This window comes from Heterobasidion irregulare (assembly GCF_000320585.1).
Source record: "Heterobasidion irregulare TC 32-1 unplaced genomic scaffold scaffold_03, whole genome shotgun sequence".
Classification (NCBI taxonomy): domain Eukaryota; kingdom Fungi; phylum Basidiomycota; class Agaricomycetes; order Russulales; family Bondarzewiaceae; genus Heterobasidion; species Heterobasidion irregulare.
The window spans coordinates 616,722-630,513 of record NW_009258199.1 but is presented as its reverse complement, the minus strand read 5'-3'; the positions used below and the strand labels follow the sequence as shown (position 1 = coordinate 630,513).

Genomic DNA, 13,792 nt, shown 5'->3' with positions numbered 1-13,792 from the left:
CGAATCGTGATTTCAACGTGTTTGGACTTCTCGCTCTTCCATCATCGAAGGATTCAGGCATGCGCTTGTTCCATTGAACTTCGTTGCGCTGTTTCCCCACGTTCACGCGAAAAATCATATTGACCCATGTCGTTTCTTATCAGAAACCATAAAACAATCAGAAGAGGTAATAAAGATAGACGGAGCACATCAAATAAATGAATGATGATCAGCGCAGACACAGTATGGAGTATATATGTATTATCATAGTACGGAATCCACCTGAAGATAGTGCGCTGGGAATGAGGATAGGGTCGAGCATACTGACAAACCAGAGAAAGCAAGGAACAGACGAGTAAGGTACGAAATAAAGAAAAAAAATCCGGATTATAATGTATGGACAGGAGTGAACACGCGACGATGAACGGATCAACCGATAAGAATAACCTGCGTTAAGTTAAGCCATCACCACCAGGGGCGTTAAGCCTAGAATAAAGAACGAAGTAGGTCAGGAGACAGGTGCATCTCCACGAGTTTCGACAGAAAGAGCGGGAGGGATATTACGAGGCTTGGCAATGTCCTCCCCATCACCGAGCTTAGGGGTATACGGGGGAGACACAGGGGCCAGAGCGCTGCCACCGTCGATATCGCTCGAAAATAGAGAGCCGTTGATCTCTCCTCCGAGGAACATCTCAACCAAAGAAGATTCTAGTGTGGGCACCGTCGAGTTTGAAGAGGACGACGACTCGGATGATGCGTCCGTGAGCGGCGGAGGAGTCGAAGCATCATCGCGTTCGGCAGGGACTGATGTGGAGATCCCCGCCTTGGCCATAAACATATCCACCAACAGACGACACTCATCAGCGGTACTCGCTTTCGAGAGGAACCGGCGCATTTCTAGCGCCATTTCTTCTGACAGAGAAGGTGGTTGTGAAGCAACGTCTGGGAGTTCGGGCGTAGGAGCGGGCTTGCGCATGCTAGCTCGTTTTGAGCCTGCATCCGAACTACCTGACGCGGGGCGCCCAGCACGCGACGGCCTCGGCTTATAAGTAGGCGGCTTGTGGACGGCAAGTTCTGTCTTGACCCCAGCATCTTTCGCAGTGCCATTCTCCACAACTGTCGAGGATCCATTGACGGTTTTGTCTGAACGAGCCGACCTCGGTCTGTTGTCCTCCTCCCGAAGAGCTGTCACAGGCTCCCGCTTCGCCACGGGCTTCACGACGCCATTGACGGACAGGGTACTTGATGCGGGTGAGTGCTTGGAAAGCGGTAGAGGCGAGGGCGGAGGACGAGGGGATGGGGTGAATCGATCTTTCGGAGGAGTGGGGACGGGTACTTCCTCAGGAGGCCCCCAATTAGGTACAGCCTTACGCGCAAAGGAGTAAGTACGTGTGCGGTCTGTATCCTGATCACGGATAGATACCTCAGGGGTGGGGCCTCGGGACGGCGACGAAGGGGGTGAAATAGGGATGGAGGGAATACGAGGGGGAACAGGTTTGAGCGCAGGAGGTAGCGGCATCATACTGCCTAAAGATGGTGTAGGAGGTGCACTCATAGCACCCGCCGAGGTGATCCTGTGCACTCTCTGTGAAGAATCAGACTTATCGCCTCCCAGACTCAGCTTGGATATCATCCTCTGCAACCGCCCAGACGACTTGGACGATTTTGTGGTCGGCGTCAGCGAAACGGAACTCGCAGCGGCCAGTCTCTGAGGTTGCAATTCGGTAGGCGGCCCTTCAGCAAGGAAGTCCATCAGCTCTCGCGTGCTGCTAGAGACACCCTTGTGCTTTGGTGTAGGCTTTGCCTCGACCATAGGGGCGTAGTTCTCCTCCTCGTCATCAGAGCCGTTCATGACGGCATCCAAATCAAGCGATTCACGATTACGTTGTATTTTACGCGTTCGTTTGGGTAGACCAGCTGCGTCGTCCTGCTTGGTTACCAGACGCTGATCGAACTTAGAACGCATAGAAACCGGTGGCGAGGAATTCCCAGCGCTAAGAGAGACTTTGCGCATGATAGAAGACGCGTTTGGCGTGTGAGAGGTGGACAGAGAGCGGATGCGGGACGATGACGGAGGGGGAGTTTGAGGGGAATGTCGGGTATTATCGTGAAGTCGGCTGCGCATGTCAGCTGGCAAGGGCGGCACGCCGTTCGGCTCCTCGTCGTCTTCAACGATAGAGTCTACAGCACGCAGAGACGGGCGCCGGCCACCTACAGGTCTTGAGGGGGCGTCCATAAGAGGTAGCGAGAGCGAATCCTTTTGATAGGGCGCTATGTTCTCTGCTACTGATCGTTTTGACCGTTGGTTTCTTTCCTGCTTGTAGTCCTGTCGTGTGGTCAGAATGGACAAGCGTATGGACGATCATCGGGCGCACCTCCATCGTCCTCAATCTGTCAGGTGTAAGCGACACTTTCCTGGTGTCCCCCGAGCGCATCAAATCGTCAAACTCCGTATCGAGGTCGTCCTAGATACCAGCGTGCAGTGTGAGAGAGGCGGAGGGGTGTTGTGGAAGCAAAGAGAAGGAGGGAACAGACCTGATCGTCGAAGGACGGATCGCTTATGTGAGAGTCGCTGTGGCCCCCCGAGCTTTTTCTAGGCCCGTCCTGCGAACCGTCCGCCCTTCGGGGGGAACCCAGGTCGGCATGAGGCATGTCGCGATCTATTGATGAACGATTCGGTGCCTTGAAGAGCTGGAACCCCTTGACCTTCTCTGATGAGCTTCGGGAAGGGGCGGCGCCGTTGGCGGCAGAGGTCGAGGATTCAGACGAGATGCGGGCGCGCGACGTCGACGTGGCGTCCTTATAGGGGCCATCCGGAAGCGGCGACGTCGTCTCATGGCGATCGTTCGGTCGGGACATGGACTTGCTGCGTCTCGATTGGGGCGGCTTGGTCAGACTCTCGATTTGGCCGTACACTTTGGGACCCATTTCGTAAACAGTCAGATCAGATCTCGGCGGCGTCCCGGGAGCGGTCGTTCCAACTTACCCTGCATCGTCTTGAACAGAGTGTACATCGAGTCGTCCTCGCACAGTGCGACGAACAGGTCCTGGCTGCTGGCAGTGGTCCGGCTGCTGTCTCGCGTCGCGACGCGGCCCACGTTCGATAGAATATGTCTGCGGTCGAGAGAGTCGATTGACATCAATCAAATGCAATATCGCCACGAGAACCTTGGCCTTACTCGCATACTGATCTGGAGGCGGAGGTCAACCACGGGAATGAGAGCAGCCCAAATGCGACTCACTCCATGATCGCAGTCAGATAGAGCGCCGCCGGCGCAACCAGCACCGCTCTGCTTGCATTCGCGCTCGCGCCCCCCAGCTTATCGCTCAGCCGCACCTCAGCCTGTGCGTCTTCGTCCGCGTCGTTCAGAGTCGAGTACGCCTCGCATTTCAACCGCATCAACTTTGAACAAAGGAAATCGGCGCCATGTCGGAACAAACGGGACGCGTGCACACGTACCTCGACAGCCCATTGGGGGTTGAACTCCTCCGTCCCAGCGTCAGCGGCAACAGACGACAAGCCCGGTCGTGCCGAGTTGGTTCGCTCCCAATACGCCCGCAGCTCCATCTCAGCCTCCAGCAGCGCCTCCTTTCCCAGCGTCGTCGGAAGAACCTTGAGCAGAGCCATCTTGAGGCGGTCGGTCGACAGCGAGTGGGCCGTGGTGATGAGACTGCTCAGGAATTCGTCGAGGAGGGCGTTCAAGCATCGGAGGGCCTCGACGTGCAGCTTGATGGGACGAATGTCCGACAGAATAACGTCTGCCGACCGCGGTGAGACGTATGACGGCTCTATCGAAGCCATTGCACACAGTGAGCAATTAGAAGGCGTGGGTTGGAATGGGGCTTACTGCTGCCCTCGGTGCCGGTCGCCATGAGTGGAGAAGAAGAGGAGAAAGGAGGAGCACAAGGGGTCTTTAGTCCTCGACAAACGAAATAAATCCTCTTTCCTTTTATATCCACCTCTGAACCAATGAAACGGGGGCCACGGATTCGGCGCCTGAGAGCAAAACCTGCGCAGACACGATCTCAGCTTAGAACACAGCTCCGAGAGTTTCTAGCTCGAAACAACATCTAATCGTGACAGCATCATCAGTCCGAAGACAAGCACAACATTTCGAGGATATCACAGCATGGTACGCTCTGCGTCGAAAACACACTATAGCAGCTCTTCCACTACGACCACGTCCATCTCGACGTCCATCGTCGAGTCTCTACTGGTCTCCTGATCCATGTTTCCTAGTAAAGGCTTACTCCCAGCATCCGCCGCCATGGCAATGTCAGCCTGTGCATCTGCGCTCCCCGAGCCCCCCTCGTCCAACGATTGAGGCATCGCCTCCACTTCAACCGCACCGGGCTCTCCAACAGCTTGTGAGTTCGGGATCGAGGGACCGGGCGCACTTTCGACGGCATCGTCCCAGTCTGCTTCCGTCCCAAACAGTTCCATCCCTTGATATAGCCTGTGGGAGATGCCCTGCGAGTCCAGGTCGGCGCACGGCGTGCGACACACTTTCGAAATGGACGCTAGGAACCCATACTCGTCCAATGGCGCGCTGTCGACGCGCGCCATGTACTCAGCCGCCTCTTCCTCGTCCATGTCCGACACGGTGTCTTGCGCCGGTCGGCTGACCGCCAAGCGACGAGAGGATCTCACGGCACTGGGGTCCCGTGACAGCAGAGCAGACTGGTCCACGTCTCCAAAGATATGCCGGAAAACCTGCCGACAAATCGGGGTGAGCCACGACACGGGAGGAGGAAACTCGCGCGATATTCACCCATGGCCCAAGTTTCGCGTGCCGTTCCTGGGAGATCGGCTCTGTGGCGATGCGGACCGTGACGGACATGTACGAGGGCAGTGTGTCAGGCAAGGCAGGTGGCGTTTGGGATACATCGGGCTTTGTGGGCTTTGTGGAGGGTAAGAGGGGGTCGTTGCCGTGGTGTCGATGATGCCTGGCGAGATCTTCTGCGTTGGAAAAGGAATCAGCACACCCTGATCGAAGAAAATCAGCCTCGCGAACCCTCCAAAATACTGATTGGCCGGCATACCTTCAAACGCACACCTATGACGACTTGCATGCCGGTCTACGTGTTCGTCGAAGGATTTAGACTTGACTACAGCACCGCATCTCCTCCAGTGGCACACAGACCCCTGGAATCTTATGGGTTAGATGGACAAGTGTACAAGTCAAACCTTAATAGGCACGTACTGTCGGCCGTCGAAGCGCCTGCTCTTCGGCTTTGTGCACTTTCAGATGCGTCTTGAGAGCCTCTTCGGAGTTCATCAGAGCGGTACAACCTGACCATTGACAGCGCGAAGGATGGAGTCGCGTGGAAGACTTTTGTATAGCGTCGCGTACTGTCGAAAACTCAGTTGTGAAAACTCGGGAAAGCCCGCTGAAGCAGCAAACCTTTGCTTTCGGGTATCGCTGTATTCGACAGAGCCCAGTCAGCACCGCCCACGCAATATGCTTGAACAGTGGACGTACCCGGAGCAAGCACTCGACCGGTCGACTGCTTGAGGCCTGCCTGCCTCGCCTTCCACCGCTTCACGTACGCCGGCGGGGAGGGCACAAGAACGTACACAGCACCTTTCACCGAACGCACGCGAGATGAAGAAGCTGCTGCATTCGCCCGCGACGCGGCCAACGCTCGGGCGAACGAGGCGTGGTCCAAAGCGGCCGAAGTCTTTGAGCTGAGCATCCCTGGCTTGAGGACGAACGTATCACGAGAGGGAACCTCCTTTCTCGGCGGCGGCTCGTCGATGGCCATCGCCGATCCGGTCGGGGAGGGAAAGAACAGCGGCGTCTTGGCTTGCCGCGGGCTCGATTCCACATCAGAGGTGGCAGGGGCAGGGGCCTCAGGTTCGGGCGCGGTGTCCTCCGCCATTGGTGAACTCGGCGGGAGCGATACAACATCGGTGCCATCGTCGAAGCCCGCAAGGAAATCGTGCAGAGCAGAGCCTGGGAATGCAAGTGGAAGCTCGGGGAGAGACTCTGGCGATGTGATGATGGGCCCGCGGGACGCAGCAGGTCGCTCCGGCGTGCCCGGGCTCAAAAGGATGGATTGCATGAAGGTGCTAGTCGAGGCATCAGAAGGGGAGATTTCCGGGACCAGAGCGGGATTGGACTGAGCAGAAGACGCACTGCCGCTGGCGATGGGAGCCGGATGTAGCTGTGAGGCTGCCTGAGCGTAGTGTTCGTCATCAGACTTGTCCACAATGATGGACTTATCCTCGGTTGAAGAGCCAGCCGACGGAAAGCGAAGCGACGGGACCGGTGAATCGGATAGGTCAATGGTGGACTGACGCACTTCCGCGTTGATATGAGGGAAAGAGGTCTGCGAAGGGGTCATGATGGCCCGTGCGATGGCTGCCGCGCCTTCAGTGATGACGAGCTCGGGTGAGTCTGTCGATAACAAAGGCTTTTTGGCTCCCTGAACATTGTCGACATCAGATTGCGACTCCGATCGAGGCCTCTTCTTTCCTGCTAGCGCATTTGACGAATCGGTTGCAGAAACTGCGGAGGGCTGAGCAGCAGCCGCCTGAGGGCGTAGGGACAGCAATATATCTTTGGCCATGGTCGACCGGCGCGCCTGCTGAGGGGTGATTCTCGCAACGGGTACAGTCGAGTCTGAGAGACCATGTTGTGGAGTTACCACTGGTGCAGGCTGGGAGGGTGGAGGAGGGCGAATGGCACTTTTGGCCTGAGCGGGTTGCGCCGGAGTAGGCTGCGAGGGCACTGGAGCAGCAGTCTGCGCCGCCGGACGGGAGGCTCGTTGTTGCACTTGAGCGGCCCTGTTATTGTAAAGCTGGGCCATGCTTTGAGAATAATGAGGCTGGTATGCCTGAGACGATGCTGCCTGATGGAGCTTTTGTGCCGCCTCGACAACATTACTAAGCGATTGTGTAGAGACTTGCGATGTTGCGCCTGGTGGCTGCTTGCTGGTCGCCGCTGTGCTTGTAGATGGAGCAGGAGGTGTCGAATTCGCGGCCGGCGCCGGAGGTGTCCAAGATGGCGCTCGTACCTCAGGCATCCGCTGTCTTGGCGCTTTTTGTGTAGAAGTTGAAGCACTAGCTGGGAATGTGGAGAGGTGAGTGGCAGGAATATTTGGAGCGTAAGAGGTAGCAGCTGAAGCCGAAGGTACGTAGGGAGCAGATGGCATAGCAGGAGGCTGTCGCGGTTGGCTTCCGTGTCGTGCTGATCCGGCGGACCCTGAGGCATGTCTAGTCTGAGTGTTCTGGGCAGCAGGAGCCATAGGCCGAGAGGATGAAAAGCCTGCTGCAACGTCTGCCCTCGCAGCCTGAATGATGTTTGAGATCTGCTCATGAGTCTGATTGACTCCCAATCGCTAATGGAAAATGTAAAGATGACAATCAGGCTACAAAATGATCCTACAGGACACACCTTGGCATGTTGGACAAACATTGTCTTGAACCTCTCTGTTTTAAGATGCTCATCAGCACAATATGGCATGATACTCATCGTGAGATGTACCTTGTCCAGCAGGGTCTAAGCCCTCCTTTCGGGCATAGTTTACAAGTTGTGAGGCCAAATTTGCAGCTGAGCTGCTGTTCACCGCAGATTGACCAGAATTGGAATTCTGTGAACCTGTGTGGTGATCTGGTATAGAATAAGCCACTTTTCAAAAGAAAGGCTGGACCATATTTACTTGGAGCCTGAACTCTTGTGGTGGAAGGCTGTGCATTCATATATTTCTGTGGATCCGGAGTCTGTTGCCACCTGGCCCCATTTTGATACTGTGGGGCAGGAGGCTGGCCGGCATATGCATGATGCTGCATGAGATTCTGCCAGATTGCACGTCATGTTCCTGAGCACTCATGAGACGGACATGACAGCAAACATATGAACTAACTGGAAAATCCGAGATCGTGCCCGAGCCTGAATACGAAAATGCACTAGAGACAGGTATGGGGTTGAAGACTGGCGGTGGCATGATAATCGGAGGAGCGGCCATAGTTGCCATTCCTGCCGGTCTACCAGAAAGTCAAATAAAGTAACAACACCGAAAGAGCCGGAAATACTGACTGAACATGGTTGCGCGCGACGGACCACTGTTCAAGTTGCCGCAGCTGCTGTCTACAGTAGCGTTCAGATGCCTGTCCGCAGGACACACACACAGAACAAACACCACGACTCACTCTGCCACCCGCCCCTCCTCTGCTCTGGCTTCGAGCTGCCTCCGAATGTTGGTCTCCAGCCCCATGTCCGCTATGCGCTGCATCTCGGCCAGCTGAGCCATGATCGCCTGGTGCTGCTCGAGCGAGATGCCGCTGGAGTGGACGTCGCGGAGGGTCAGCTGGCCTAAATCACCTTGGGCGTTGGTACCGCTGGGCGCCGTCGGGCGCTGGGGAAACCCGTTGTTGTCCATGATATAGTGAGAAGGCGGCGGGAAGACTGGACGATGGCAGACGGGAAACTCGCCAAACGAAGGTGACAGTCACCACGTGACATACGCGTCCGTCAGCTATTAGTAGTATCCGCTTCGCCGCTGCCCTGCGGGTACGCACCGACACATCGACATCCCAAATACTCTGACTCGATGCTGCGAAACATCCCCCACGTCCCAATGCACCACGCGCAGCGCGTCCGCCTGCTAGCCTCCGTCGCATCATCGTCCCCCGTCAATCCCAACACCGTCGGCCCCTTCCAGGTCTTCGACCGGCACGCAAAGCGCCTGCAGAAGGACCGCGCCGCCGCGCATGAAGACGGGCAGCGGAGCAGGATGGTTGACTATGTGCGTGATGAGGTGGCGGACAGGATGATCGAGCGCTTCCTGGTACGTCCCGTGTTCCACTGCTGACCGACGCCCCTGCGGCGGATGCGTGTGCGTTGGCTTGCTCGCTTGCTCAACGGGGAGACGTGATATAGGATATCAAGCGGAAGTTTAGCTCGATTCTTGACCTGGGCTCCGGGCCCGGGCATTTTTCGAGGCTGCTGGAGCCTGAACAGACCGACAAGATCACGATGCTAGACCTCAGTCGTGAGCTACGCTCTTCGTCCCTGACGCTGTCACCTCACACGTAGTATCCCCAGCGCGGATTCTGCACAGAGACCCAGATAGCGAGTTTGAAGGTGCGCTCTACTCAAACGCGCGCCAAGACTGCAGTTAATCGGCGGTCCGCGTCAGTGCCAGTGGAGAGACTCGAGGTGGACGAAGAGCAGCTCCTCGCGTCCATCCCGCGCAACTCACAAGACGCCATCGTCTCTTGTCTCAGCCTCCACTGGGTCAACGACCTCCCAGGTGCCCTCTCCTTACATCCTCCTTGCGACGACCGTTCCCTCACACCGCGCCGCCGCCGCCCCAGGAGTCCTCGTGCAGATCCGAGAAGCTCTCAAACCCGACGGCGTCTTCATGGGCGCGCTCTTCGGCGGAGACACGCTCTTCGAGCTGCGCACGGCGCTGCAGCTCGCAGAGGTCGACCGCGAGGGCGGCGTCTCCCCGCACGTGTCTCCGATGGCCAGTAAGCGGCTCCGTCTACACCTGCACCCCCGGCCCCACTGATCGTGGGCACCTTGTCGCGCTGCTCGATGTTGCGCTTTCGCATCGTTGTCGCGTCGTTACCAGACCCGCGCGACATGTCGAACCTCATGGGCCGCGCGGGTTTCACGCTTCTCACTGTCGACGTCGACGAGGTGCGAGCCGGCTACCCGAGCATGTGGGAGCTCATGGATGATCTGAGAGACATGGGCGAGAGCAACGCCGTCCTCGGGCGGTGAGTGGTGTCGCGCATGACATCCCCCGCGCTGTGTTCTCATGGCCGGCCTCGTGCAGACGGCACATCATCCGGCGTGATACGCTCGCTGCGGCCTCGGCTATATACAAAGGTGACCAGCGACCGAAACACTTTAAATGTTCGAGCGTTGAATAGGATCATCCAGAGCTCCACGGAGAACCGGACGGCACTATACCCGCAACATTCCAGGTCATCTATGTGGTAGGTAGGCTGTCGTCAGGTCTTCCATGAGCTTACAGGCGTTTTTCTGGTCAATCTAGATCGGATGGAAACCTGCACCCACACAGCCGAAGCCCCTCGAACGAGGCACGGGCAAGACGAACCTGCAAGACATCTTGTAAGGTACAGAATGATTAGCGTACTTCCGATCGTCATACAGCAGTAGAGACCACCCCCGTTATCCCGGCCTCTTCGTCCCCACCGTCGCCCTCTTTCGTGTCCTCCCCCTCTCCCTCCCCGTTCTCATTTTCATTCTCATCGTTATTTTCGTCATCGTTGCCGCCATCGCCCGCCGCCTCCTGCGCGCCCCCGTTCTGGAACTTGCGCTTCGGGATGACGGCGTACAGCGCCTGCTCCCAGTCCCGCGTCTCGACCCACTTGACGAGGATCTCGAACACCTGGTTGACCGTGAGCACCTTGCGCGTGGGCAGGTGCGCAAGGTAGCGCCCGATGGGGAGCTGCGCCGCGCGGACGCCCGAGGCTTTTGCTTTGTTCAGGCATAGCTTCTGCGGAGGGATCGAATCAAGACGGGTGCGATGCCATGAAGTAGAATATCAAAATTGTTCATCATTGGTGGTGTGAGAACGTAGTGATAGATGATGAGTGTGTGGACGCGCGTGGGTCTCACCTTGTACCGGTTGTGATCGCATATGCCGCCGATGATGTATGTCTCGCCTTCCTTGAGCTCCTCGAGCTCCTCAGGCGAGTCGGCCGTAAGGTATACGACGCTCTCTTGCGGAGCCACAGCCTTTGCGCCCTGCACTTCCTCTTTCGCGTCCACATCGTCTGCCGACCCCGAGCTATCTCCCGCGCCCGTCGCCGCCTCGGGCGTTGTGTCTTTGCTCTCCTGCCATAGCCGCTCGTAGCTTTCGCTCCACCACTCGGTGCCTGCCCACCGCCTGTAGCCCGCGTCGTTCAAACTGTCGAGACGCTCGCGCGTCCGCCCATCGAGGGACGTGAAGAGCAGCGATTTGATGGGCGTCGGCGAGCGCCGATTCGCGCTATAAGTGAACGCCAGCTGCGAGCACAGCGAGACGACCTCCTGCTCACAAAGAAATCAAAGCCAGGTCACGCCCGATTGCACACTGCGGGCGCACCTTCTCGCTCATCTTGTCGTCGAAGCCGAGGTCCACGACGACGCGCGCACCGAAGGGGGCCTTGGGCGCGCTCAGTTTGGCGCGCTTCTTGGACCGGTCGTCGTCGGAGACATCCTCGCCCGCGGCGATGCGCTCGCTGCGCTGGCGCTTCTTCTCCTTGCGCTTCTCGCGTTCGCGCGCGCGGCGCTCGAGCTTGCGCTCGGCGATGAGCTCGGCCTTGCGGGCTTTTTTGAGGGCGTTTTTGGAGAGTGCGGGAGCGGGGGCGGGGGCAGGGGTAGAGGTTGGTTCGGTGGATGTGGATGGGATGGACTGGGGCTCGAGGGCCGGAGGAGGGGAGGGGACTGAGGGCACTGGGACCATCGCGGTGCGATGAAAGTCGGGCAAGTGGTGGTGAGGATCGCGGAGCTGAATTGCGTGGGCGATAAGATGACGATTGTGCACGATTGTTGCACCTTTGCGGCGAATCCAGCACCAAACGCTGCTGACCAAGGCGTGGAGAGGAACCGGCTATGGATGGCCGGAGCCGGGAGTGGATGCGCGCGGCGTCGGTGTGCGATGGCGAGGATTCGACTGACGCTTTCGATGACGGTCCGTGAGCCCTCCGCTTCCCCAGTCCGCCTCGACGGTCCGGTCCACTGACTCTGACTCCCGCCGCCTTTCCCTCCCAATAATATTTATCTCGCGCGATTTCCATCCGATCCCACTGATTCCGCGTCCCAAGCTCCCCTGCGCCTTCCTCGCACTTGGTGCACGCCGTATTTTCTCCACAATGGCTTCCCCGCCCCTCCTCGACGCCCTCGTCGTCCAGCCCGCCGCAAAGCACACCGCGACCGTCATCTTCGTCCATGTCAGTCCCCCCCTCCCCCGTCCCCCGCCCCACCCTTCCGCTCCGCCCCCATGATCCGCCGGGGGCGGAGATCCAGCGTGATCGCGTGCCGTACAAGCACTGATCCATCCTCGCCGCGTGCTTCCCGTTACAGGGCTTGGGCGACTCCGGCCATGGATGGAGCCCCGTCGCAAACTCCTTCAAGACGGATCCCGGCCTCCGCCATGTTAAATGGGTCTTGCCTCACTCGTGAGTCCAGAACTCCCAAGCCCCGTATTTATAGCCCCCTTCCTTGCGTTCCCTTTCCGCCCGCCGTATTCCGTTATTCTTGCCGCTCACCCAATGGTCGTCGTCTTACGTCCCACCGCGGTCACGCAGACCTAGCATCAAGGTCACCGCAAACATGAACCTCGAAATGCCCTCCTGGTGCGTCGCGTCTCACTCCCCTTCATCTCCCTCGTCTCACGCTTCAAAACGCGCCCCCGCAGGTTCGACATCATCGAGTTCGGCTTCATGTCGGAGGAGGACGAGACGGGCATGCTGCGGACCGTGCGCTCCATCAACCAGCTCATCACGGCCGAGATCGACGCCGGCATCCCCGCGGAGCGCATCCTCCTCGGCGGCTTCAGCCAGGGCGCGGCGATGAGCATCCTCATCGGCCTCACGAACGAGCGCAGGCTCGCCGGCGTCGTCGCGCTCAGCGGCTGGCTCCCGCTCCGGCACAAATTCAAGTCGGTGAGTCGGCCCTGCAGACGCGTGCGCCGGCCCGCGCGGCCCGCCGCCGTGACCGGCCCTCGCGCGACTGACATGCACAAACACTGACTGCTGTGGCGCCGGGACAGATGGCGACGGAGCACGCGCGCGCGATGCCGATATTCTGGGGCCACGGCACGCACGACCCACTCGTGAAGTACCAGTTCGGCGTGGACTCGGTCGAGTTCCTCAAGACGGACGTCGGGATCGCGGCGACGACGCTCGCGGGCGCGGACGCGGCGGCGCTGCGCGGGATCGCGTTCAACTCGTACAGCGGGCTCGGGCACTCTGCGAACGACAAGGAGCTGGCGGACCTGAAGGAGTGGCTGAAGAAGGTCGTGGCCGCCCCGTGAGAGGCGCGTGAGCGGGCGAGCAGCGGGCGGATGATGTGCTCGTGGTGGTGGTGAGGCAAATCTGCGGAGGGTGGTGAGGGATGGAGGGATGTGAGTGCATGTCGGACCCACATTGGCTCCACTCCGTTGCCATCAGTAGCCTGTGTCGCAGTTGCTGATTCCAAACTTGTGGTAGGATTCGTGTTCGTGCACGATGTTAACGCAGCTCAACGCAAACGCACTTGTATTCGGTATCCATTCACAATCACTATGTAATCCAATTCCTGGGTCTCTGGAAACATGCTGACATGGGTGTGTTTCACGTCGCCTGATGCAAAAGGATGGCCGCATTCGAGCGATGGCGATCGTCTGAGTAAGTGGGCGGACCTTCGCTGCGGGCCCAAGTGTCATCTCGAGCGGACAACGACATGCTGTGGGTGGATGCGACCCTAACCCTGGCACCGTGTTCGGGTGCAATGTGTCAGTGTGTTTGTTGCGCCGCGTCCACGCCTCCCTAGTGTGAGTATCTGGCTTCCGATTGCGGGGTGAGATTTCACGGACGGTGGTCTCTCAAGTGCCCACGACGTGCACCGCCCGGTAATGTGGGGAGCTCGGGGGGGCAAGAGAACAGCGAGCGTGAGAGCGACTAGCTGCCATCGCCCCCCTCGTTCGCTTCCCCGACGGATTCTCGATCCTGTCACCCACACTTATAGATGACGCATCCCGATGCGCAGCCCGTCCGCACACGTATTTAAGCCTGAGGGGGGCTCCTTCCCATCCACCGTGCACTTTTTCCCCCGTCTGAGAACCCGCCCTTCGTTCCCCCCCGTTCAAC

The 13,792-nt window shown here is 58.6% G+C and overlaps 5 protein-coding genes across 5 annotated transcripts; 2 read left to right on the top strand and 3 right to left on the bottom strand.

Annotated features, from left to right (window-relative positions):
* Positions 1–115: 115 nt before the first annotated feature.
* Positions 116–3,852, bottom strand: HETIRDRAFT_443943 (uncharacterized protein; the record flags this gene model as incomplete). Its single annotated transcript, XM_009545231.1, has 7 exons — positions 116–2,305; positions 2,355–2,444; positions 2,515–2,894; positions 2,966–3,093; positions 3,222–3,382; positions 3,440–3,768; positions 3,828–3,852. 7 exons carry the CDS (start codon positions 3,850–3,852, stop codon positions 488–490), a joined length of 2,931 nt encoding a protein of 976 aa, XP_009543526.1. The 3' UTR covers positions 116–487.
* A 283-nt stretch (positions 3,853–4,135) lies between these two features.
* HETIRDRAFT_313948 (uncharacterized protein) lies at positions 4,136–8,364 on the bottom strand (the record flags this gene model as incomplete). Its single annotated transcript, XM_009545230.1, has 11 exons — positions 4,136–4,693; positions 4,752–4,966; positions 5,023–5,125; positions 5,184–5,342; positions 5,452–7,323; positions 7,380–7,414; positions 7,470–7,583; positions 7,645–7,780; positions 7,849–7,969; positions 8,022–8,072; positions 8,135–8,364. The coding sequence occupies 11 exons, from the start codon at positions 8,362–8,364 to the stop codon at positions 4,136–4,138; spliced, it is 3,594 nt and encodes a 1,197-aa protein (XP_009543525.1).
* A 198-nt stretch (positions 8,365–8,562) lies between these two features.
* HETIRDRAFT_314737 (uncharacterized protein) lies at positions 8,563–10,071 on the top strand (the record flags this gene model as incomplete). Its single annotated transcript, XM_009545229.1, has 9 exons — positions 8,563–8,772; positions 8,865–8,976; positions 9,030–9,068; positions 9,124–9,237; positions 9,302–9,457; positions 9,562–9,709; positions 9,769–9,821; positions 9,876–9,931; positions 9,991–10,071. The coding sequence occupies 9 exons, from the start codon at positions 8,563–8,565 to the stop codon at positions 10,069–10,071; spliced, it is 969 nt and encodes a 322-aa protein (XP_009543524.1).
* Positions 10,072–10,239: 168 nt separating this feature from the next.
* HETIRDRAFT_381008 (uncharacterized protein) lies at positions 10,240–11,417 on the bottom strand (the record flags this gene model as incomplete). Its single annotated transcript, XM_009545228.1, has 3 exons — positions 11,047–11,417; positions 10,578–10,991; positions 10,240–10,455 (listed from the first exon to the last, which is right to left on the bottom strand). Coding segments are annotated over exons 1-3 (990 nt in total), but the record flags the coding sequence as incomplete, so codon positions are not given.
* Positions 11,418–11,661: 244 nt separating this feature from the next.
* Positions 11,662–13,253, top strand: HETIRDRAFT_146597 (Lysophospholipase). Its single transcript, XM_009545227.1, has 5 exons — positions 11,662–11,893; positions 12,027–12,121; positions 12,251–12,298; positions 12,361–12,607; positions 12,715–13,253. The coding sequence occupies exons 1-5, from the start codon at positions 11,816–11,818 to the stop codon at positions 12,976–12,978; spliced, it is 732 nt and encodes a 243-aa protein (XP_009543522.1). The 5' UTR covers positions 11,662–11,815; the 3' UTR covers positions 12,979–13,253.
* Positions 13,254–13,792: the final 539 nt, after the last annotated feature.